Source organism: Mus caroli, unplaced genomic scaffold (genome assembly GCF_978045245.1).
Source record: "Mus caroli unplaced genomic scaffold, Mus_caroli_1 scaffold_16, whole genome shotgun sequence".
NCBI lineage: Eukaryota > Metazoa > Chordata > Mammalia > Rodentia > Muridae > Mus > Mus caroli.
Genome location: NW_028227271.1, coordinates 45,909,054 through 45,935,085, shown reverse-complemented (window position 1 = coordinate 45,935,085; position 26,032 = coordinate 45,909,054). Strand labels below are relative to the sequence as shown.

Sequence of the window (26,032 nt, the reverse complement as noted above, 5' to 3'; positions counted from 1 at the left end):
TATTATTTTAATAATAATAATAGTAATAATAATAATAATCTAAGTGTGAAGGTTTTCCTTCACTCAGTCAATAAATTTTGTTTTTCCTTAGTTGTTTTAAAAATACACTTTCGGGGCTGGCTCAGCAGTTAAGAGCACTGACTGCTCTTCCAGAGGTCCTGAGTTCAGTTTCCAGCAACCACATGGTGGCTCACAACCATCTGTAATAGGATCCGATACCCTCTTCTGGTGTGTCTAGAGACAGGTACTGTGTACTCACATATATAAAATAAACAAATCTTTTAAAAAAAGACACTTTCATTAGCACTAAACTGGAAAGACAACACGTTTGCATACATAACAGATAACCATCAAAGTAACAGATCAGGATTAAAACTGTATAGGTAGGAGGCTAAATCAAATTCTCAAGCTAGTAGCTTGGAGGACCCCTGAGTTCTCTCAACTCTGCTTTTCTTCACCAAATGAGGTGTCCATGTGTTTCCTTCAGTGAAGCTGGCTTAAAGCCACATCCCCTTCACTCCACCTCCTCTCCTTGCACAGAGGAAGCGAAAAGTAAACCACACACAGGACAATGGCCATGTAGCATTTGTCTGGTTCACATCACTATTTCTTTGGTGGCTTGCCCCTCCCACATTCTTGGTGACCCAAAGGGGGCTGTCAATCACGAGGCCTGGTTCTCATCATCGTTGATCAGCAATGTGGACACCAGTCCTGTCACTTTGGCTATCATGATTTGTTCAGAATGCAGTCCTTCCCTTGGTTAGCTGGTAGAGGTGTAAGAGGTCATCTACTGGTCCTGAGGAGCTGAGTGGCTCTTAGGTTAAAGCTGTTGGTGGCCGTTTTGTCCATTGCATGCCACAGAGAGAAATGTGAGAGAGAAGAGAGAAGATGAGAGCGAGAGACAATGAGGAGAGAGGAGAGTGGGCAAGAAAGGAGGAGGAGGAAGAGGAGGGTGAGAAAGAAAAGGGAGGAGGAAGAGGAGGAGGAAGAAGAGTGGGGAGAAGGAAGAGGAAGAGGAAGGGGAGGGGAGGAAGAGGAGGGGGAGGGTAGGGATAAAAATATCCCATCATGGCAGTACCTGGATCCTTGACTTTCTGTTTCATTCGTAACAACCACAGACCTTCCCTTTAGCTAAGAGATTATGACTTGGGTGTCTGCCCTCAAGATCCTGAGTGTCCTGACCAAGTCTGTGGTCCAAAGAAGGTTTCCATGAGTGGAGAGCTATAGGTTCTGAAATTCAGAGGTGGGGAGGGGGGTCTTGCCATTTTTGGATTATGAAGGCATGGACCATCAGTTTTAAAAAAGCAATTCCTTAAAAAAAAGTTATAGTATTTATGTACTGATTGATCTTGTTTGTACATGCCTGTGGGTGCGTGCACGCAACAGTATCTGTAGATCTGTAGAGGTCAGAGGGTAACTTGCAGTGTTCTCTCCTTCCACCATGTAGGTCTTGAGGATCGAACTCGGTGGCAGGTGTTTTTATCCACTGAAACATCTTGCTAGCCTGACATGAACTGTACTTATTTGAAACAAGCCAGGAGATGGGCTGGCATTTTTAGAACACCTGCTACACACCAGTCAATTTATAGACCTTTGCTATCCACAGAGAAAACTGAATGCTCATAGCCTGCCTTGTAGGTAAGAACTCCTGGCTTTAGGTTATGCACCATCATGTTCCTCACCCCGCTTATGCCACAGGCCTTCTGCTTAGGCAGAGGAATGGCATTCCCAAGATCCTTACTAAGGTCTCATGTGGGTTGGAGGAGTGCTGCTTTTGGAGGCTTGTTGGTAAGAGCTGCCATGTTGTTTTCAGGACTCATTACCAAGTGATGCTTAGAAATTGAAACATTCCCCTCACAGTGATGTCAGAGTGCTCAGGCAAACATGGGGCCCTTTGAGCATGGGACCCTTGAGGCTGCACAGGCATGCATGTGTGTATGCATGTGCCTGCTTGTATGTGAGTATAGGCGTGGACTTGCCATCTTGCCAGCATGGAGGATTGAAGACAGCCCTGGGCATCAGTCCTCATCTTGTTTGAGACAAGGTCTCTTGTTGTTTGCCGTTGTGCACACCCACCAGGCTAGCCAGCCTGGGAACTTTCCTGGATGCTTCCTTTACTGCCTCCCCTCTTGCTGTTGGAACTCTAGTGCTACAGGTGTGTGTGACTGCATCCAGTGTTATGTAGATTATGCTGATTTGAACCCAGGTCCTGGAGCTCATAGATTTCAATGTTTGGTCATCAGAGAGTAGCACTATTTGAAAAGGGACTGCGGTGGTGGCGCACGCCTTTAATCCCAGCACTCGGGAGGCAGAGGCAGGCAGAGCTCTGAATTCAACTCCAGCCTGGTCTACAGAGTTCCGGGACAGCAGAACTACACAGAGAAACCCTGTCTTGAAAAACCGAAAATAACAACAATAACAAAAAAGGAGGAAAGAAAGAAAGAAAAGGAAGGAAGGAGGAAGGAGAGAGAGAGAGAGAGATCAGGAGGTAAGGCCTTGTTAGAGGAAGTGTGTCATTGGGTGTGGACTTTGAGGTTGCAAAAGCCCAAGCCAGGTCCAGTCTCTCTGTTTCTCATTGCCTATGGGGTCAGGACATAGGTCTCAGTTACTGCTGCAGCATCTGCCTGCATGTCCCCATGCTTCCTGCCAGGATCATAATGAACTGAACCTCTGAAACTATAATGCTTACCTTTATGAGTTCTGTTGTCGTGGTGTCTCCTCACAGCAATAGAACAGTGAGTAAGACTCTGGGCCTTCTTTATGATTGTGTATGCCTGGCATATAACATAGAGTGGAGTCCGTATCAGAAACGCTATCACTGACAGGGAAGGATAAGGACACAGGCACTGGCTCCTGGTAGAAACCACTATTAGCCTTGCTGGCTACCCTTTCCAACCATTTGAGAAGAGAATGAAGTCTTGTTCTTTGTAACAGTGGGGTCTGTAATCTTGGAGTGAAGGAATTGTCCCATGTCATGATTTTTGTCATGACAGACAGGAAAAGGAGGAGAGGAGAGGAGAGGGGAGGGGAGGGGAGGGGAAGGGAGGGGAGGGGAGGGGAGGGGAGGGGAGAGGGGGAAGGGGAGGGGAGGGGAGGGGGAGGGGAGAGGGAGGGGGAAAGGGAGGGGAGGAGAGGGGGAAGGGGAGGGGAGAGGGAGGGGAGAGGGAGGGGGAAAGGGAGGGGAGGGGAGAGGGGGAAGGGGAGGGGAGGGGAGGGGGAGGGGAGAGGGAGGGGGAAAGGGAGGGGAGGGGAGGGGGAAGGGGAGGGGAGAGGGAGGGGAGAGGGAGGGGGAAAGGGAGGGGAGGGGGAAGGGGAGGGGAGAGGGAGGGGAGAGGGAGGAGAGAGGGAGAGGGATCAGCCTGTTTGGGTTTTCCTTCTGTGTGTCTGGGTCTGTCTCCACAATGAGCATATTATGTTTGTCAGAGGCTCCTTGGTTGATCCTGGGATGTCCTGGAGCTCTTTTAGAGAAGCTGGGACAGGCTCTTCCCTGGAATGCACAGGGAGCAGGCATGCCATAGACATTGTTCATTGTTAAATGGGTAGCTGACTTTGGGGCCTACTCCTATTTGCCAATAAGGGGTTTTCATTCTTAAAACCAAAGCCATGGCACAGAACTTCCACACAGAGGAGGAATGTGGGGTCAGATGTAGAGCTGGTGGCAGGGGGACTCCAGCCTGGGGTCATGACATTCCCCAGGTTTTGAGCAAGCACACAGACCCTCCTCCTGCTTTGCACATGGAGGCAGAGTGACATCCTTTGCGTTGATGTGTTTGACTTGAGCAGCCCTGGCACCCAGTGACACTCAGGAAACAAAGATGGCACAAGAGATTGAATGCCCTTAATAATCAATGTGGAGGCCTGGACTCTGAGCCACAGGAATTCCGCCTCGGGGGTGATTCTGCCACTTGGCTCTTCACCTGAATCAGTGGCCTGATCTGTAAAATGCCAGTCGTAGCTATTGTGCGAGGCCCGAGTGGCATGAGACCACACTTCAAATGCCAGCTTTGTACCACACCATTGCTTCACGCCAGCATTCAGTGTCCCACTGTTACAGAGCACTCATGGTGGGGTCCCTGGTTCTTCAGCCCTGTCTTCTCTTTTTGTCCTTTAATTCTGTCCACGACATTTCAGGAAGTGATATTCATGTAGCTATCAATTACATATATGTTTTTGAGACAGAATCTTTACGCATCTCAGGATGCTCCTGAACTCACTGTGTAGCCAAGGATGACCTTGGTGCGCGAGACTCCCGCCTTTACTTTCAAGTGCTGGGGTTACAGATGTGCACCATCATGCCATGCCTAGCTCAGTTATGCATATTTGATCAACAAGTTTGGAAAGTTATGTGAACATATATGAGGATACTTGAGTTTCGTATTCTATATATTTTGATTCACAGATGCTTACCATACATCTATGTATATGTCTATATATCCCAATATCCAAACAATATTATTTATTGTAGTTGGCTACTGAAGACTACTAGTTAAGCTAAGTAGATTGTGAAATGTGACCCATTACTGGCTGTGTAATCTACCTGCTAGCAAAGATTCTGGGTCTTACCAGAATAATTTACTACATGCCTAGTTGACTTTATTGTATCATCTAACATTTAAGGAAGAAAAATATATTTTTTATTTACAAGTTGACATCTTGCTTTAGATTTTTTTTCCAGTGGGCTGGAGAGGTGGATCAGTGGTTAAGAGCACTGGCTGCTTCCCCAGAGCACCTGGATTTGATTCCCAGCACCCACAAGGCAGGTCACAATTGTCTATAATTCCAGTTTCATAGGCTCGGATGCCCTCTTCTGGCCTCCACAGGCACCAGGATCTTGTGTGGTACATAAACTTATAGATATTCAAATGCCTACTTGGTCCACCGTTGGTCCTGAACACTGTTTGCAGAGGGGAGTAGGAGAAGGAAGAAGAGATGAAAGGAAAAGGAATAAGAAAGGTGAGGAAGGATGGAGAAGGGGAGGCACTCCAGAGGAGAGCTTCGCTTGCTGTGATCTATCTTAATTAATTCATGTGGCTCTTACACCGTTAGACTGTCTTTTGAGTCTTTTGTTGTTGTTGGGTGTTTTCTTTTTTAAAACAGGGTCTCAGTCTATAACTTAGGCTAGCCCAAAACTCACTTTGTAGTACAGAATGGCCTCAAAGTCAGAGCAATCCTCCTGCCTCAGCTTCTCTGGAGCCCTGGACATGCTCAGTTTTGTAACAGTATACTCGTACTTTCTAATCCTGGTTTGACCTGAGCGGAGAATCTGGACTGAGGGTAGACAAGTCTGAGTTACTGGGATTCAAATCCAGCCTGACCAGGAAGCTCTTGGTGTTTTTGTTTTGTTTTGTTTTGTTTTGTTTTGTTTTGTTTTGTTTTGTTTTGTTTTGTTGTTTTGTTTTTCAAGACAGGGTTTCTCTGTGTAGCCCTGGCTGTTCTGGAACTCTAGACCAAGCTGGCCCTGCACTCAGAAGTCTGCCTGCCTCTGCCTCCAAAGGGCTGGGATTAAAGGCGTGCGCCACCACCGCCCAGCCTCTAGGAAGCTCTTAAGCGTGACTCCCCCCCTCCACCTTAGAAACAACATTTCATTATCTATTTAATTAAAGTCACCAGCTCATCTTTAAAACTCATGCTCTTGCGCATGTGTAGTGAGGTATTCAGATGCAGTCATGTCTGGGACAGGGTAGCAAGAGGCCGGATTACAGTGATCACTTGGTTGGTGGCACGTAGGAGGTGGGCTGCCTGGTGACATGAGGGTGTAAGGGTCACTTGTAACACTCAAGTATTGTTGACATGTAATGGGAGTGGTACTAGGATTTAATAGTTCCACCACAGGTCCCTGGAGGTCCCGGCTCGGGTCACTCTGCTTAGTAAATATTTGAGAATGGTTGCCTGGTGTTCAGGCTCTGAGCCAGCAGGGCTCAGGAAGTACAGAGGGCCGCTGTGCACTGATCTGCCAGCTGCTGCTACTGGGGCCACTGTAAAGTAAATGAGACGGTAAGGATATTAAATATTATCCTGAGTGAGGTAACTCAGACCCAAAAAGGACATGCATGGTATGCACTCACTAATAAGTGGTCATTAGCCAGAAAAGCACAGAATACCCAGGATACAGTCCACAGAACTCAAGAAGGTTAACAAGCTGAAGGGCTCAAGTAAGGATGCCTCAGTCCCACTTGAGAGGAAGAAGAAAACAATCATGGGTAGGGGTAGAGAGAGGGAGGGACCTGGGTGGGAGAGGAAAAGGGGAACATGATCAGGTATTGGGGGTGGGGGTGGGGAGGAAACAGGACTGAAGCCCTGAGGGCCAGCAGAAAGAATGGAAACAGGCAACCTTGGGAGATGGGTGGTGGGGGGACCCTCTAGGATGTACCAGAGACCTGGGAGGTAATAAACTCTCAGGACTCAAAGGGAGGGACCTTAGATGAAATGCCCTACAGTGGGGAGAGGGAACTTATAGAGCCCACCTCCAGTAGAAAGACAGAACATCACAGAAGAGGGGTGGGGTTGCCATCCCACAGTCAAAAACTCTGATCCAAAATTGCTGGGGCAAAAATGGAGAAAAGACTGAGGGAAAGGAGGTCCAGTGACAGGCCTAAATTGGGATCCACCTCAAGGGGAGGCTCCAAGGCCTGACACTATTACTGATGCTATGGTGTGCTTACAGACAGGAGCCTAGAATGGCTGCCCTTCGAGAAGCCCAACAAGCAGCTGAAAGAGTCAGATGTAGATATTTACACCCAACCAATGGACAAAAGCTGGGGAGCCCTGTGGTTGAATTAGGGAAAGGCCAGAAGAAGCTGAGGAAGAGGGTGACCCCATAGGAATATCAGCAGTCTCAACTAACCTGGACCCCTGAGATCTCTCAGATACTGAGCCACCAACCAGGCAGCATACACCAGCTGATATGAGGTCCCTGACACATATACAGCACCTAACCCTTGAGAGACTTGAGGTCTCAGGGAGTGGGGAGGTCTGGTGGGGCAGGGCAGGGGTTGCAGACATCCTCTTGGAGATGGCAAGGAGGTATGGGATGAGGAACAGTCAGAGGGCAAACCAGGAGGGGGACAACAACTGGACTGTAAAAAGAGATTAAAGGGGCTAGAGAGATGGCTTAGTGGTTAAGGGCACCTACTGCTCTTCCAGAGGCCCTGAGTTCAATTCCCAGCAACCACATGGTGGCTCACAGTCATCTATAATAAATGCCCTGCCCTCTTCTGGTGTCTGAAGACAGCTACAGTGTACTCATATACATAAAATAAATAAATCTTTAAAAATAAAGAGATTAAAGAGTAATAATAACAATACAACAACAAAAAACAAGGGGCAGCATTAGAAGAAGGTGTTGTCTGAGTCTATAAAGCAGAGGCAAAGCAGAGAAAGGCTGTGCTGGGGATCGCTCCAGACACGTCTAGATTCTTCTTAGTAACAACAGTTAAGCCAACGTTCAAGGTGCATGAAGTAAGGTTAGCTATTCAGGATTAGCTTATCTTGTACTGTTTTGTTGTTGTTGATGTTGTTGTTTGTTTTGTTTTTAAAACACAGTATTTTTTTTAATTAACAATTTGATTGACATGTACTTGGTACCATACACTGCATACAACTTGATGCTTTTTTAAAAAAATTTTATTTATTATATGTAAGTACACTGTAGCTATCTTCAGACACTCCAGAAGAGGGAGTCAGATCTCTTTATGGATGGTTGTGAGCCACCATGTGGTTGCTGGGATTTGAACTCCAGATCTTCAGAAGAGCAGTCGGGTGCTCTTACCCACTGAGCCATCTCACCAGCCCCAACTTGATGCTTTTAGTGATACAAATAAACCCATGGCACTGTCACCACGGTCAGGGATCCAGACACATCCTCACCTCCCCCAAGTCACTGTGCTCCCTTGAGTGTGTGGTGGGAGCACTAGATCCACACTAGATCTGCATGCTGACTACTTTGATGTGTGTTCGAATAGTGTTGAGTGGTAGTTGCATGGCGCATAGCACATCTCTAGAACTAGCTCATTACGTATGGCTGAACACACTCCTCCCTGCCTGGAAGGGAAGAGGTACCCGAGACACGTGGTACAGTGTAGCCACTGTTCCGTGTGCATTCCCAAGAGTTTGACTATTGTAGGTACCGCCCATCAGTGGAAGGGTGTTGTGGTGGTCCTCTAGTGGCTGGCTTATTTTTACTTAGCAGAGCGCTTTCTACGCTCATCAAAGTTGTCACAACTGGCACGCTTGTTTTCCTTGTTAAGGCTAAAGTGTGTCCCACTGTAAAATTGCCTTGTACTGATTTTAAGAATGTGGTAATGGTGAGAAAAGGACTTCTCCGAGACAGAATAGATTCTCTCTCTGCCCTTGAAGATATTTACTTTTGATCCAGGAACAAAGCTATTTCCCCTTTTATCTTTTTTTTTTTTTCCTTCTGAAAGTTAGAAGAATTCCACCATCCCGGGCTGGAGAGATGGCTCAGTGGTTAAGAGCACTGACTGTTCCTCCAGAGGTCCTGAGTTCAAATCCCAGCAACCACATGGTGGCTCACAGCCATCTGTAATGGGATCTGATGCCCTCTTCTGCTGTGTCTGAAGACAGCTACACTGTACTCATATAAACAAAATAAAAATAAATAGATCTTAAAAAAAAAACATAAAAAAGAATTCCACCTCTTATGGCCTGTCGTAAGGTCATGGGCACGGAGCATGTGACAGGATGGTTGGCATGCGGTGAGCCCTCAGGATTATGCAGGTTATCTCCTTCTGTCTTCACGTGGTTTGCACTGGGCAGAGTGAATTCCTCCCGTGGTGCTTAACATGGAGTCTTCAAAATTGGAACCTGGCCTGTTGAGATGGCTCCTTTGGTAAAATGTTTCCTTGGCAAGCACATGGTCTGAGCTCAATCCCTAGAACCCATGTACAAAGGCTAGGTGTGGTGCTGCACACAGGTGATTTGGCACTGAGAGACAGGTGAGTGCTCACTGGCCTGCCAGCCAAGCCTGGCTTGATTGGAAAGATGCTGTCCTAAAGAAACAAGCAAATACTAAAAACAATACTCGGAGCCCCTTAGAAATGACATTTGTGGCTATCTGGATGTCGTTTGGTCTTCACACAAATATGCACACACTTGCACTTTAACATACAAACAAGCACACACACACACACACAAATAAAATCTACCTTTACCACAATAAACACAAAATTGTGAACTGTGTATTTGGTCTTAGATCCAAACCACTTTATTCTTTTAATTAGCAGCAAGGACTGAAGGCCACAGAGGAATGTATGGGAAGAAATCTTAGCACTAAGAAGGACAGCCAAAGCCACACCACTTATTACATGGCAGGCGCTGGTCTACATGATTTACACAAAACCCATGCTTAATCCTCGCAGCAGCTATGGAGACAGATGTCATGACTCTGCCAGTTAGAAGACCAAGGCAGAGAGGTAAATGACCTGACCCAAGTCGAGCGACGGAGTAAATTTGCACGCCTCCACTCTGGGTCCAGAAACTCTGCTATTGACTTCTCATTACTGATTCTTTGGGCCCCTATTAAAATCTTTTTTTTTTTGTTTTGTTTTTGTTTTTTTTGAGAAAATCATTTTTGAGAATGGAAATTGTAGTCAACATCTTTCAAAGATTGTTTTTTAAAGAGGCATTGTTTGACACTTGTCCCCTGGCCAGAGAAGTCAACAGCTTCTTTTGTCGATAGCCATAGGATCAAGAGGTGCTTAATGAAGCAAAAATAAAAAGTGAAATGAAAACTGAGGGCTGGGTACCACTCTTTGCAAGGTAATAGGGTTATCATCTCTTCTTAGGCAGGCTGGGCACGCAGGATGGTCACTGTGTTCCTTTTCATTTGAGTAGAACCGTGTGTTCTGCTTCTTATTTGGAAACTGAGATTAACACCTGGCCTGAGATTAACAGTCGTGGAAAGATTAACTGTTAGCCATTTGGCATCACGACCCAGAGCTGGCAGGGGAGAAATCAGCTTTTCAATCCATCACAGTTCTGAGGACACTTCCTCCTCCTCTTCCCATCTCACCTCGCACTTTCAAACTTTCCACTGTTTTCCAGAACAGAAAGTATTACAGCATGCTCTCTCTCTCTGTGTGTGTGTGTGTGTGTGTGTGTGTGTGTGACAGAGAGAGAGAGAGAGAGAGAGAGAGAGAGAGAGAGAGAGAGAGAGAGAGAGAGAGAGAGAGAGAAATTTTAGCAAAGGCATTCTAAAGACTGGAAAGGTATGACCAGTAGAAGGTCACTTCTAATGTCTTCTAATGTGTATATTTGGGGGTGGATGAGAGGTGACTGACTTCCAGCCTGATGAACTGTCAAATACTGTCATTGGTAAAATGTCACATGCTTCTCTAGAATATTTAAATTAACTCCTGCTTTGTTTTATTCCCAAAAGGCCATCATGGTGAGGCAAGAGAGGAAGAGGAAAGATGTGGATTCTCCCCTGTAATTTCCTGGATGGGACCTCATGACTCTCCTTGTTTTTTTCTTTTTTTTTTTTCTTTCTTTCCTTTTTTTTTTTTTAACAAGTCATTGTCATTGATCCCATGGGAAGTCATGGAGAATACAGTTGTATATGGGGATATACTAAAGCCTCTGTTCTATTTTGAAACCATCTCTATCTGTCTCCCTAGAACCCCGGGAATTTCCTGGGACGTGAGGTTTTCAGTACTTAGTCTGACAGCTTTGGGGTAGATCAATCATCCCAGCTGAGGCTGACTAAGTAAGTTTGCAAGTGCCAGCTGTGAGCATCTCACCCTAACTGTGGGCTCAGAGAGGTCATATCAAGTATTGGAAATCAGCCATATAGTTAGCAAACCTAGAAACAAGGCTTTTGATTATGGTCTCACTCTCTGGAACATCCACTGACTTTGTCTTTTGTGTTTACATTCTACATTAGAGACTTCTATCATCTTCTCTTCGCTGTGACGTTTACCAGCCTGGCTTTTTCCTTAGACTGTAGAGTTTTTGGTGGTAGAAGTCATTTCATGTCCACTGTCACATTCCCAAGACTCAGCACAATGGTCCCCCACTGAGGCCCTTGGTCAGTGTACAAGTAATAGTGAAGGTGACGGGACCCTATGCTGACAGTTCTAAGTATCCACATGGAACAAATGGAGAGACTCTTTTTAGGCAGACACATTCCTCTGTCTGTTCAGGCGATGAGGATCCTCTTCCTTATACAATGTGTGGCATGGCCTTGTCCTACTTTGTATCATGGTCAGTGGTTAAGGACAGTGGTGAGGACAGAGGAAGGGAAGAGAGCACCCATCAGGATAGACGTGCTGAGTTCCAAATGACATCAAGCTTCCTGGGATAGTGGGGCACAGAAATGAAGGGAAATAAGTGTAAGTGGAGTTCCCTTCCCTCAGACAGACAGAAGTCACGGGAAAGTGAGGGCCTCAGATACTCAGATGTGGAGCACATCTGAGCTAAATTGGACTTAGTGCTCTTAGAATTAACACCACACGGAAGGGCAAAGGGCCCTGAGGAAGATGGCCTGACCAGGATAACGTTGAGTCGTTTTTCAATCCTGGCTGCAGATTGCAATCATTTTTGGATGCTAAAACTATACAAAGGACAGAGCCATACTTTGGTCCCACTAAACCAGGAGAGGCAAGTTAGAGGCAGGTCTTGTGTTGGTTTGAAGTTCTCCAGACAATTCTAATGGACAGCCAAAGGCTGAGAGCCATTGATCGAACAATAGTTATAAATACTTCCTGTTCATATTCCAATGAAGGCAAAGGAAAAGTAGACACGTACTGAGGATTTATGTAGGCAAGAAAGCCTGGACCTTTTCCAAAATGCTAAACACAGAGTGAAGACTTTTACCATAGACTCTTATGGTGAAGTACAGTTAGAGTCTTTTCAAATGGGTGACATGGAACACAAAGGCATGGAAGTCGTTAGAACTCCCATTGGAAAAGGACTTCCCAGGCCTGGGAGGTGACTCAGTGGGCAGATGTGACTGCCATCAAGCCTAATGGCTTGAGTTGGATCCCTGGGACTCATATGGTAAAAGAGAAGTGATTCCCAGAAGTTGGCTTCTGAACTCTACACGTGTCTCTGACCTCCATATGTATACCATGGCATATGAATGCATACACACGCACACACGCGCACACACACACACACACACACACACACACACACACACACCACAAAATAAATAAACAAATGATGTAATAAGAAAAAGAAAAGCAATTCCCTTTTTAAGGTCCTTCTCAATTCTTCTGGTTGTCTTTGCCTGGTAACGTGAGGGTTTCACATTTTTTAACCTACAGACGGGACATCATAAGCTGAGAGCCACCCCCTCCCATCATGTGTGCTTGGAAATAAAGTTGTGACACTCAGTCTATCCAGTTACTTCTGGTCCCTGGCTACTTCTGTATGATAACAGGATGTAAGTAATTTCATACTGGCCCCCAAGGCCTCAGATATTTACTGTGTCGATTTCTATTCTGTCCATGCAAACTATTTTCCTCCCTCACTTTAAAATCCGAGAGCAGGTGCCAGGATCAGAGCCTTTAGCGGGCGACAGCAGACTTAGAATTTGATACTGTTTTCTGTTTTCACCTTCTTGCACATTCAATGATACTAGTTCACCGTTCATGGTGCTAATCTGGAGTTTCCTCTTAAGATAAGTTCACTGATGCAAAAAAAAAAAAAAAAAACAGATTTAAAGATGGTGATTAGAACGGTTAGAAGATCGGGTGACATGTGCATCCTGCCAGTATCACAAAGGTTGTATTTAAGCTTGAATCTTAGCATGATGTTTCTAATACTGTCCTTTCCCAGGTAAAGAAACTACAGTCTAGTGATTAAGTCACCTGCCTCTGGTCACCACTTACTCATGGAAGAAATCCCTGTCCCTGTTAGAATAATGATCTCCTGTCTCTAAGTAGCTAGTCATTTGTACACAAATTATTGCAGTTAAAGTTCATGGAATCAGAGCCAGAAAATATCCTCATGACATCTCCACTGACACGGATAGTAGAGACTGACAACCTGAAACAATCGGGGCCATTTGCATTTTAAGCACAACATGTTGGTTTCATTAAGTTGATTGTTTCTTGGCCATGGTTTCCTATGGCTAATCAATCTGATGAAAAGCCTTGTTTTATTTAATAAAATGCACTTAAGTGTGTGGATGGCAAACACAAATGCTAAGACTACTAAATGGAAATATATATATATATATATATATATATATATATATATATATTCTGTTGGGCACATTTAAGCACAGTTTGAATCTTCCAGGAATATTTGGTATTCTACTCCATGATTATAACTTTATTTCCACTGGGATTCTCATTGATCACACCAGCCAAATGCAGAGCTTTCCCCAGTCTCGGTGCTCTTCCCATTGGTACCCATGACATTGATTATCTTGGGATGGATCAGAGAGTTCTGGGGAGCGGGTATGGCAGCCAGAGCTCTGTCCATGTAGGGGTGTTGGAAGTGTGACACAGCCGTGTGTTGCCATGGCTCCGGCTTTCGGGGATGCAGTTTTGAAGTGGCATTATGATTATTAAGTGATGATTCCCAGCACACATGTAAGTGCATCATGGGTGACGTAGTCCTCCTATGACTCCAGAGCTGGAGCAATCCGAGGAGGTACATGAGCTGGAACTGGCAAGCTCCGGGTTCACTTGTGCCTCTACTGCACAGGGTGGAGAGCATTTGAGGAATGTTAGCACACATGCATGCACACACAGACATGTACACACACATATACCACACACACATACTACACACGCAGACTCATGCAAAAGAGAAAGAGGAAAAGAAAAAGACATCCACTTGGATCAGAACCTGACATGCAGATTTACATATACTGACTGTTTGATAAATGAGTAAAACTTATATTAGAAATAACCTTTCTTTTACATCTATTCTATATGTTGGCACCATTTTTTAAATTGATTTTTTTTGAGACAGATCCTCTCTGTGTAGTTGACTGTCCTAAAAATCACCATGTAGACCAGGCTGGCCTCAAACTCACAAATCCTCCTGTCTCTGCCTTCTGGTTGCTGGGATTAAATGGGTGCATTTTTGGTACCGTTTAATGCCAATTGGCATAGTTAGGATATTTTCTATAGAGACAAGTGTTCTTAGGTTGTATGTGTTGATGTGACATTTATCTATCAAAGGTGACTGTGGACTCGGCCAGAGGTAAGGAAGCCTGACCTAAGACTTCAACAGCCAGCACCTTGAAGCGGTAGGTATTGTTCACTGTCCCTGAGGTGGCAGTAAATATTCAGACGTGTTGATGTGTGGCCACTGAGTGGGGATATAGACAGACAAAGCCAGGCAGCCTTCAGTAGGTTCCAGCCAAGCAGGAGAGGTGTGTAAATGACTCATGAGTGATCACAGCAGTATCTTTCCCTACAGTGTCACTCTGCTCAGGACACCTGTAGCCTAGCAGTCAGCTATGTCACTGGCTGTGTAGTGAGGTCTCCCTCCCCTGGCCACCATAAATCACTAACACAGAAAAACTGCTGCCTCTCAGGGCTGCTGCGGCTGCCCTCCTCAGGAGGTCAAGGGTCAATGTGAAGGAGGAAGGCAACAAATAAGACACAGGTGCAGGTCTGGAGAGCTGAAGGCTTTATGGGGACATCTTCTGCCCATGGTCTCGAACTCCTATAGGTGTGTGATAAATGCACTGGCTCTTAACTAGCCAGGAGTGATTTCTCCTGGGCAATATTGCCTGGAAAAATTTACTCTTATAGCCAAGGATAGAAGCAATGGATTGCTAAACACTTCAGCACATAGAAAATCCCTTACGACAAAGCGCTACCTGAGTCCTAATGTCAATAGTACCAAGGCTCTACGTGCCCAGGGTCTAAACAGCCTGTGCATTTCATGATGTCGTCAACACATTCCTTTAGAAGGTGGTGTGAGGCTGAGTTTCTAGTGGTGAACCGGTGCGTGGGTTCTGACCAAGGCAAAGATCTCCAGGCACTAAAAGAAATAACTGGGCTTCCATAAAAGGGAAGATTAAAAGCAGGCTGTGCCTTTCTGAGGATAAATCTGAACGATGAGTAATAGGATACAGTAATGTGGAAATAAAAAAAAATGGAGCTGAGTACAGACCCTGAGCGAGAAGCTGAGTGAGAGAGAACCTGTTGCCTCCGGTTCTGTTGTCTGCATCTTGACATTGAGAACACCACAGCCGGCATGGCAGGGTGTCACAGCTATGTGACAGCACTCATTTGGCCCATATTAGGGTCTTTTAGTGCTATGTTGGGCCCAAGAACATGGAGTGTCTAATATAATACAGTGGTTCTCAACCTTCTTAATGCTGCAAACCTTTATTACAGTTCTTCAGCTTATGGTGACCCCCAACCATAAAATTATCTTTGTTGGGGGCTGGTGAGATGGATCAGCAGTTAAGAACACTGACTGCTCTTCCAGAGGTCTTGAGTTCAGTTCCCAGCAATCACATCGTGGCTCCCAACCATCTATAATGGGATCCAAGGCCGTCTTCTGGTGCATCTGAAGACAGCTACTGTGTACACATATACATAACATAATTAATTCTTTAAAAAGTTATTTTTATTGCTACTCCATAACCGTGATTTTGCTACTGTTATGAATTGTAGTGTAAACACCTAGGTTTTCCAGTGGTGTTAGGTGATTCTATGAAAAGGTCACTTGACCCCCAAAGGGGTCGAGACCCACAGGTTGAGAACTGCTGGTCTGTTAGAAAGGGAAATAGCATTAATTATTGGGAAACAAAATTTGTGTTATGGAGAAAATGACAGTTCTATTCAAGGGTTGTCCACAGAGTGCTCTGGTAGCCAGAGACCTTGGAAGAGCATGAAACTTCCAGGTATCCAGTTACCACTGTACTGCACCAAGCATGGAGGGCACGGTGGCTGCTGGGAGATGAAGGGAATTTCTCAGTGGTGACAGCAGCCATGTCTTCAGGGCGTTAGGACAAATGAAGCATGTTTTCATTAGAAAAGAATGATCCATTTCCTTCTTATATTGCCAAAGGCTGTCTTTAGCCAAGTCACCCAGAGTGAAAACTTGGGATTCATTTCCTATCAGATTATATATATGGTAAATTCTAGAAATCTCCAGGATCAAAGATAAGTGAGCAGACAGAATTGAAGAGAGAAAATACTTGGGCCTGGGTCAAATGATTGTAGTGTCTGTTACACATGCTGTACAGTGAAACCTAAACAACAGAGTGTGGACATGTTCGGATTCGCTAGAAAGGAAGCAAGGCAAAACATCTGAATTCTCTTCAGCGAAACAATGAGAGTTATTCTTCCCCTGGTAAGAGACTTTAATGTGCGTTGGCTCCAAGCCTAGTAATTCTTTTCTTTAAAATTCCCCTTTGTGTTTTTAACCACCCCTGACACTATAACTACCCAGATCCCCCCATGTCTGTTCTTCAAGTCTTTATTATCCCTTAGTCATCTGAAAGTTACTATGAGTGATGGGGGGCATCAGACATGCTATCAGTGGAAACCACAGTTTGAAGAAATCAGCGATGGTAAGGCCATGGCTCTGTTCCCAAAGGTTCAGTAAGCACTCCTGGGCACTGAATTATCTCTCCATCCCTCTCTGACATTTTATACATGAATGGTGAAGGAAGATAATGTACAGCCTTTGGGTCCATTGGCTTTGCTTCTTCAGATTCAACCAACCACAGATAACAAGCTATCTGGAAAATAATTGCATCTGTCCAGCACATGTAGAGTGTTTTTTTAAAATCATCTTTCATGTTCTTTGGGAACAGTAGAGTGAAATATCCATTTACATTGCATATATAATGCAGTGCTCTATAGCCACTAGTCTAGACATGATTTAGTGTCTAGGATGTGCATATGTTACATAAAAAATATTAAGCAGTTTTATATAAAGGACTTGGGAGCCTGTATATTTTGATCCTGATCTGTGTCTCTGTCTCTGTCTCTCTGTCTCTATCTCTCTGTGTCTTTGTCTCTTTCTGTCTCTCTGTCTCTGTCTCTCTCTGTCTCTGTCTGTCTGACTCTCTCTCTCTCTCTCTTTCTCCCTCTCTCTCTCTCTCTCTCTCTCTGTGTGTGTGTGTGTGTGTGTGTGTGTGTGTGTGTGTGTGTGTTAGAGCCAATATTCATGGTCTCTAGGAGCAGACCCTGTCTGCCTAGGTTGGAGCTGTAATGGCCAGGCCTCCTTTCACCAGCTTGCTTTGTCTGTCATCACACCATTTCCAACAGCGTGGAGTCAACTCTCCTTCTGACCCAACATTTGCCCCCTGTGTAAATGGAAGATTTACTTTGTCCCAGGGACAAAGGACGACTCTCACAGCTCTTCAGTCTCCCTTTCCCCATCAGTCTGCCCCACGAGACAGGCTGCTTGGAACTTTTCTAGAAGATTTTCCTCATGTAGGAGAGGGCTACAGGAGAAGAAAGACTTATTTTCCTCTCTCCTCTTCCTTCTTGCTTGTGGCTTGTGAGCATGTCTGTCATGAGTCTGCCTCTTTTTGTGTCATGAGGAGGTGTGCATATGTAGGTATATATATGTGGTGGTTTGAGTATGCTTGGCCCAGGGAGTGGCACTATTTGGAGGTGTGGCTATGTTGGAGTAGGTGTGGCCTTGTTGGAATAGGTGTGTCACTGTGGCTGTGGGGTTTAAGACCCTCATCCTAGCTTCCTGGAGGCCAGTCTTCTCCTAGCAGCTTCCAGATGAAGGTGTAGACCTCTCAGCTCCTCCTGCACCATGGATGCTGTGATGCTCCCACCTTGATGATACTGGACTGAACCTCGGAATCTGTAAACCAGCCCCAATTAAATGTTGTCCTTTAAGAGTTGGCTTGGTCATGGTGTCTGTTCACAGCAATGCAAACCCTCGCTAAGACAGTAGTGCTGTTGGCAGATGCTTGGGGGTGTGGCCTCGATGGAGGAGGTACATCAACAGGGGCATGCTTTGAAAATTTAAAGTGTGGCCATTCCCAGTTCACTTTATCTGTCTTGTGCTTGTGTCTGATCCGCTGCTATGCCTGCCCCTCAAGGCTGTGCCTCCTCACCCTGATTAGTTCCTATCCTTTGGAACTGTAATCCAAAACACCTACTTCCTCCTGTCAGTTGCTTTGGACATGAATTCTATCACAGCAACAGGGAAATAGCCAATATAGTAGCAAATTAAAGGATTTATTAAAACATTCTGGAGCATTTGCTGTATAGCAGACACTATATTGGGGATTATACTATGAAGCAAAATAAAATGCAATCGTCTACTCAGAGAACCATCAATAGAGCATGAGGAAAGCATCCAAGAGAGATGAGTTTAGATCAGTGGTCTTTAACCTTCCTAATGCTGTGACCCTTTAGTGCAGCCCCTCACGTTGTGGTGACTCCCCCCTTCCATAAAGTTATTTTCATAGCTACTTTGTAAGTATAATTTTGCTATTGTTATGAGTCATAATATAAATATCTGATATGCAGGATGTGTGATATGCCACCCCTGTGAAAGGGTTGCTTGGCAGCCAGAGGAGTTGTGACACCCAGATTGAAAATGTTGGTTTAAATCCACAGGCAAATGAGAGATATAGAATGTTATGTTAATTGATATTTAATGCAGCTTGGAGGAGGAAGAGACTCAGGAAGGGGATGAAAGAAGATGAGGAAGTAATGACCCTGGTTATCTACTAAGCACAATAGCATGAATCTAAGTACAATACTTAAATGAGCCCAAGACACTGTGAAAAATGGCTAAGTCCAAATCCACACTTTATCTTGTGATATCTATAAGTGTGTATGTGTGTGTGTGTGAGGGTGTATTCACACTTGCGTGTGTGTATGTATAGAGGTTAGGGGTCAATATTAGGTGTCTCCTCTGTCATTCTCTACAGGTCTCTCTTGAGTCTGAAGCACACTACTGTGCCTAGGCTGGCCAGCAAGCTCTTGGAAGGTCCTGCCTGCAGATCCCTTACTAAATACTGGGGGTACAGAGGAACAGTGCCATGCCCAGCTATTACATGGGTTCTTGGAATCTGAATTCAGGTATTTGGTGGGCAAGCATTTTGCCCACAGAGCCATCTTCCCAGACCCGCATGATGTTCCTTAATAGATAACCAAAACAACCGCACTTTCCTATGCCTCTCGTCTTTTTCCATTCTTGAGAGGAATCATACCAGTATCTCTCAGGATTGTTATAAAGACTGCACAGAGCTTGGTACTGTACCAGGTAAAATGAAGAGTTCAAACCTCGCAGATCACAGTGTACACCTGCATAACTCCCACTCGAGTAAGCACTGGACAGGTGATAGCCAATTGGCTATCATCAACACTTCTAAGGCCCTATTTCACTTCTATCTATCTCTATCATTACTGAGAGTCTCACTCAGTTCTGAGCTGAGAACAATGCCAAGGTGCGCTGCCAAGCCATGCCACCAGGGTGCGCTGCCAGGCTATGTATGAATGCATCTGTGTACTAAGTGGCTCCCGGTACCTGCAGCTCTCAGCTACTTTATGTCATTCTGTAAGTTCATTCCTTCCTTGTATGAATATATTAGTATCTGCCTTATCTGTTCCTGGCAGCCTTCTTACCACCTCTTAAATGTGGCTTCTTTTATCTGCCATAGACAGAAAATTCCCTAAAGCCCAGGGCACATAATTTCACTTGAAAAATAGCTAGACCTTAAGCAAAAAATTGTGTGTAAACGAAGAAGGCATGCTTTGCACGTGGAATATTTTGCTATCACAGGTCCTTCTTATAACTTCCTATATATACTCTGGGTAATGATCCAAAGGACTGTCTTTCCACCATAAATGTTTTCCTGCTAAGGAAGGCATGGTTTCAGGGTGTTTCTGCTGGGAATTGACTGCATTACATTTGCATACAGGTCGCAATTGAATGGACACACTTGGTTAAAACCATATCTTCTTTCCTGAAGCTCTTCATAATATTTGCACCTGCCTCTAAAGCTTGTTTGGTTTTTTTTTTTCTCCAGAAACACAGACCTGTTCCCCACCTGTTGTGTACCCACAACGTACCCCTGGTCCACCTTTACCTGAGTTTGCTCAGTGTTCACCTGATCCCAAACTGCTCTCCACATTAGATAATGTTTATGTTGGCTAAATATTAGCACAAGTAAATCATTCACTTGGCACGTTCACGGACAGGGAAGCAGATGGCTGGGCAGCTATGCCATTGACAAGCTAGTTTTCATTCATAGGCACTCTTGATGATACCCACTTTCTTCAGCAGTGTGCTGAGCTCTCCCTAAAAGTTAGGTGTGTGCGTGGGACTTGAGAGTCACTTGAGAAAACACTTACAAATGCTGATGTCCAGGAAAGCACCTTCAGCAACTGATTTCAAAGCTCTAGGGTGGGACCTGGACACCAGTGGATTTTAGAACTCTCCATGTAAATCCAGTGTTCATTCAATCTTGGGAACTTGTACCCAAGACTGAAACACATGGAGGAAGTGTAAGATACAGACTGAAGTTCTGTGTAGCTCTGGGTGGCACTAAGATTCTGTGATTTTTTAAAAATTTTGTGTGGGGGGGAATTCATACGTGGGTGCTCTGGTGGAAGTCAGAGGTTGATACTGAATGTCATCTTTAATTACTTCTCTACTTCGTTTGTCTTTGTTCGAGACTGGGTCTCACTAGGTAGCCTTGGCTAGCCTGGAATTCGCCATGTATACAAAGCTGGCTTTGAACTCGCAGAGATCCACCTGCCTCTGTCCCCTGAGTGTTGGTATTGAAGAGGTGTGCCATCACACCTGGCCTGGCACCTTATTTTTGAGGCAGGGTCTCGCACTGAATCTGGAACTCACAGATTCATCTCCACCAGCTGGCCAGAAATCTGTAAGGATCCTCCCGTCTCTGCCTCTGCAGTGCTGGTGTTATAGGCATGTGCTGCCGTGCTGTGCCTGGCGTTTTACCCTGCTGCTGGGACTTTGTGTAGCAAGCACTTCACTGAGCTAGCCCTGCCTTGGAATTTCTGATAAGTATCCCAGCAATGCTGATTTTTCTCCTAGGTCAGGGGCCCCATGAATAGCAAATCTATCTGTCTGTCTAGACTCTCTTTATCAACATTACAAATAATTTCCCAGAAACCACTCATCCATTTGAGTTTGTGAGCATTTCCACATTTCAGTGTCCCTATCGAGTCTTGCTTTCTCTCTCTTTTTACGTTGTCACTTTTTCAGTGGTCAGCTCAATTTTCTATTTTCCTCTAGATATCAGTTCTCTTGAAAATAACCCACGTGACAACACAGAACTGATGAACCACCTAACTAAACCTAAGCATAGTTTTCTAGATATCTTATTTTTCTATGTGTAATGTTCTATAGCATAGAGGCCAGCTTAGGCTATGCAAACTCTTTAACTATGGTGTGTAATACTAACCCAGTATCTTGGTTACTGATATTCAAACAGGTTTGTCACAATGAATTATGTCTTTAGTAGAAAGAAAGAAAGAAAGAAAGAAAGAAAGAAAGAAAGAAAGAAAGAGAGAGAGAGAGAGAGAGAGAGAGAGAGAGAGAGAGGAGAGGAGAGGAGAGGAGAGGAGAGGAGAGGAGAGGAGAGGAGAGGAGAGGAGAGGAGAGGAGAGGAGAGGAGAGGAGAGGAGAGGAGAGGAGAGGAGAGGAGAGAAGAGAAGAGAAGAGAAGAGAAGAGAAGAGAAGAGAAGAGAAGAGAAGAGAAGAGAAGAGAAGAGAAGAGAAGGAAGAAAGAAAGGGAAATTCAGGGCTGGTGAGATGGCTCAGTGGTTAAAGGCACTTGCAGTGAAAGCCTGGAGCTCTGAGTTCCATTCTTTGAAAGCATGTAAAGGTGGAAGGGAAGAACTGACTCCACAGAGCTGCCCTCAGATCTCTATACATGCACCACAGCATGCATTCCCACAACGCACAGATACGAATAAATACAAACAATAAAATCACTAATGGGAAGGAAAAAGAAAAGCATAAAGTCTTCAGTGTCTGGGCTGGCGAGGGTTGTAGATGTAAGCACTTGGAAAATTCATGTCCTGCCATTGCAGTATTAGCCAAGTAGTCGTGTGTGTGTGTGTGTGTGTGTGTGTGTGTGTGTGTGTGTGTGTGTGTGTGTGTGTGTTTATTTAGGAAGTTATGGTTTTCCTAAGTATTAAATGATGACTATACCCTAAAACTTAGTACACATTAGCCCGGGTCACAAGGATGAGTAAACGTTGTCATGTGAATTCAGTGCCTGCCATTGTATATGGAGTTTTAATTTTAATGAGTCAAATTTCATTTCATAGTCATAGGAAGGAAATAACAAAGACGAGAGAGAAAGAGAGGAGGGGAGGGGAGAGAGAGAGAGAGAGAGAGAGAGAGAGAGAGAGAGAGAGAATGTGGAAGTCAAGTATCAGAGCAGAAAGAAAGGCCTAATGACATTGCAAGACATATGAAAACTTAGTCTTTCTTAGTAGATCGACTGGAGTAAGCACAATAGCAGGAAGTCACTAGTCACTACATCATACTTTAGGCTTGCAGAAACTCAAAAGAAACAGTAGGACAAAAAAAAAAAAGCTGTTGGAGATTGCACAGGACCACTGAACTCAAGAAAACAGCATTGCCCACTTAGTATTTAATTTGTGAATTGGTTTTAGCGCTCTGGTTTTAGTTTGTATGTATTCAAGAAGCTTGGTAGGGCAATTAATACAAACAGTTTCTAGCATAATGTTTCAGTAGGTTTTGCATCCACTCTCTTGGAATGGAATCTCTCCTTCAGCACTTGTTACATTTCCTTGCTACACTGTAACTTAGCTTTGGGCAATATGTCCTGGGGGTGGGGGTGGGGTGTTAAACAGTTGCTGCTGGGAACCTGAACTCTTACAGGGCAACATTTTCCCCCTAGCTGCAAATATTGTAACAAGCTGTGTGTGTGTGTGTGTGTGTGTGTGTGTGTGTGTGTGTGTGTGAAATTTAGTTTCATAGTCAGAGGAGGGAAATAAAGACTAGAGAGAGAGGGGGGAGGGAGAGAGGGAGGGATGAAAGGAAGGAGGGAAGGAGATTTTCAGCCTGAATAAAAAGAGCTAGGTGATAAATGTCTGGGGGGAAATCTTATGATTTTAAAGGACAATGAAGTGCCTTCAGGCCATGGTTGTAGGTGGAAGGCTACCAAGGCTGGTTGTCCCCTTTGGGCAACTATTGACTACCTTCTGAGAAGAAGAAGAAGAAGAAGAAGAAGAAGAAGAAGAAGAAGAAGAAGGAGAAGGAGAAGGAGAAGGAGAAGGAGAAGGAGAAGGAGAAGGAGAAGGAGAAGGAGAAGGAGAAGGAGAAGGAGAAGGAGAAGGAGAAGAAGAAGAAGAAGAAGAAGAAGGAGAAGTTGTTGTTGTTGGAGGGGAAGGGGGAGAAGGAAGAAGGGACCTGGGGATTCAAAAATGAAATCCACAAAAATTCTGCTCCAGTCTCAAAAGGCAACTGCCCTGATCAGGAGTGGTTTTTCAAGGGACAAAATGCAGGTGCTGGACTGGTGGTCTCCTAAAATCCCAGCAATGCTGATTTTTCTCCTAGGTCAGGGGCTTGGTATGAATGATATGAATGATATTGTAATGTAATTAGTTTTTGATTCCTGGGAAAGGCAGTGAATAAATAACTCATAATCTTGGCTAGCTGGAAAAGGCTATTTGCTTATGAGTTAAACTTAACAACCCTCTGAAAACAGTGCTTTAATACAAGTAAAGGCAAACTCTTATAAACAAGGCTAGTGTGCAGAAAAAAAAATTAGATTTTTACTCCCTTTACCCCGAGTGTCATATTCTATAAAGATCTATATTAAGTTTATTGTGTATATGAAATATCACCACAAAAAGTTACCATGGCTGCAACATGACCTCATCCAGGTTCTTACTGGCTAGCTTCAGATATTCATATCTCAGCACAGAAAAATCTGAAGCAAAGGCACATTTCACTAATGTATAGGATATAAAGTAATGCAAACTAGATAATCAGAGTGGAATGGGCTGGGACAGTGAGTGGGAGAAAGAGGAATTACTGATCAATAGACAAAATTTTATTTAAGAAAGAAGCATAAGTTGTAGGTCTGCTTCTGCATATTATACTTGTAGCCAGTAAAACTGTTATTGTACACTTAAAATTTGTTAAGATGGCAGGTTCCATGTTAAGCAGCATTACTAAAATAAATGGTTTTCAACACAAGGGAAAACTCTAATTCAATTCTTATCTGCCTCATGCAACAAAGATTCCAAATGGTGAATGTTTTGGTCAGTTTTTCTGTGGCTTCAGACATGCTATTTGTAAGCCTAGACGTTTTAGAAGTAAAAAAAGGAAACATTTAGTCGATTTCATGAACAATTGCAAATATCTGGGTGCTGGGCAATAACACTGGAGGATTTTCACCTTGTAGTCTAAACCAGATGGCCTCACAGGAGTGTCTTTATTTCGTGGTACTGATATTTCCAACAGGACCCCATCTGTCCCACAAACTCTGAACAGGAATAGTCTCTGAGGATTTGCACAATTTCGCCACAGTTAAAAGCTTTACCTATGCATTCTACAAATAAATGCTAGCCATTTGCTTGCTGTGAGGCAATCTTTATTGGGTTATGTTAAACACCTTTTTAAAAAGCACAGGACACTCTTGCTAATGCTAGCAACAAGGGAACTATTAAAGCAATAAAGCATAAAGGTATCAACTGTGAGCTCACAGCTGAATTCTTTCACAGGATAACCAAACAGAAAACGGAGTCCCAAAGGCAGTTAGTTAATACTTACATGACGATTCCCCATCTCCTCTTCTCTGGGATGACTGCCCTGGGTTTCTTCAAGAAGAGACCAGTCCTCCCACAGACCAAGTTTATAATGGATTTTGCAGGGCACACTATCTCCTGTGTTTAATAAGTAACTTTTGGCATTGGATTTGAATACACTGTTGGGGATGGGTAGGGAGTGGCGATGGCTCTGAATGTGCTCTAGCTAGGCACGCTGAACAGGCAGGCCATCCGAGAGACTGTACACCCAGGGAACAAACGGGAGCTTAGACTCTTTAAAGTTGAATTACTTTATCACAACTAAAGGGCTGAGCTCCACTCGATTCTAATAGTTGAAAGAATTTGAAAAGATTATTTTGCCTTTTCCCCATCTTGTTGGAGAAAGGTTCTCATCGTATATCCCAAACTAGACTTGAACTGGAAGAAAGCCTCATGTTTCAGCTCTAGAGTGTTGATGTTATAATCATTTACTACCACTCTTGGTATTACAATCATCTTCTTAATTAAAATTCTTACCTATGTGCGTGTGTATGTGTGCATGTCGTCATGGAGAACACATGAAGGTCAGAGGACAAGTCAGCTCTCTCCTGATATGTGTGTCTGGGGGGATCAAACTCAGGTGGTCAGCATTGGCAACCGGCACCTTTACCTGCAGATGCATCTCAATAGCCCCGAGTTATTCTTGTATTTGTGTGTGTGTGTGTGTGTGTGTGTGTAATAATAAAAGCATTGCTGAAAGTACACTCCTTAAATGTCAGCACTTGGGAGGCAGAGGCAGGCAGATCTGTGTGACTTTGAGGACAGTTTGGTCTACACAGTGAGTTCTAGGTTAGCCGGTGCTACATAACGAGACCTGTCTTAAAATCCATGATCATCATCACCATCATAGCATTAACCAAGCAGACTGAAACTACATTTTATTTATATCACTATTCTTATTTTGTTATAGATAATTTTTTATGATACATGGAGTTGTACTGAATCATCATTCTTTTTTTAAGACTTAGTTTTTTAGTTTATGTATATGAATACACTGTTGCTCTCTTCAGACACACCAGAAGAGGGTACTGGATCCCATTACAGATGATTGTGAGCCACCATGTGGTTGCTGGGAATTGAACTCAGGACCTCTGGAGGAACAGTCAGTGCTCTTAACCACTGAGCCATCTCTCCAGCCCCCAAGGGTCATCATCATTCTTATAATCTGAATAGATTTAAATGAAAATAATAATAATAATAATATTAGCTGCCAGTCTGAGTAACTTTTTTTCTTCAACAAAAAGATGACCATTAAAAGTAAGCCTACTGAGTTCTCAGTTTTGGTTTTGTGTTTT

General features: G+C 44.2%; 1 protein-coding gene across 1 annotated transcript in view; it reads right to left on the bottom strand.

Moving 5' to 3' along the window:
* The window catches only part of Anxa13 (annexin A13), a 56,668-nt gene extending 31,908 nt beyond the window's left edge, over positions 1 to 24,760 (bottom strand). The window contains exon 1 of the mRNA XM_021184033.3: positions 24,703 to 24,760. Coding sequence (XP_021039692.1) covers positions 24,703 to 24,717 — 15 coding nt within the window. The 5' untranslated portion in view covers positions 24,718 to 24,760. The remainder of the gene's footprint in view (positions 1 to 24,702) is intronic.
* Positions 24,761 to 26,032: the final 1,272 nt, after the last annotated feature.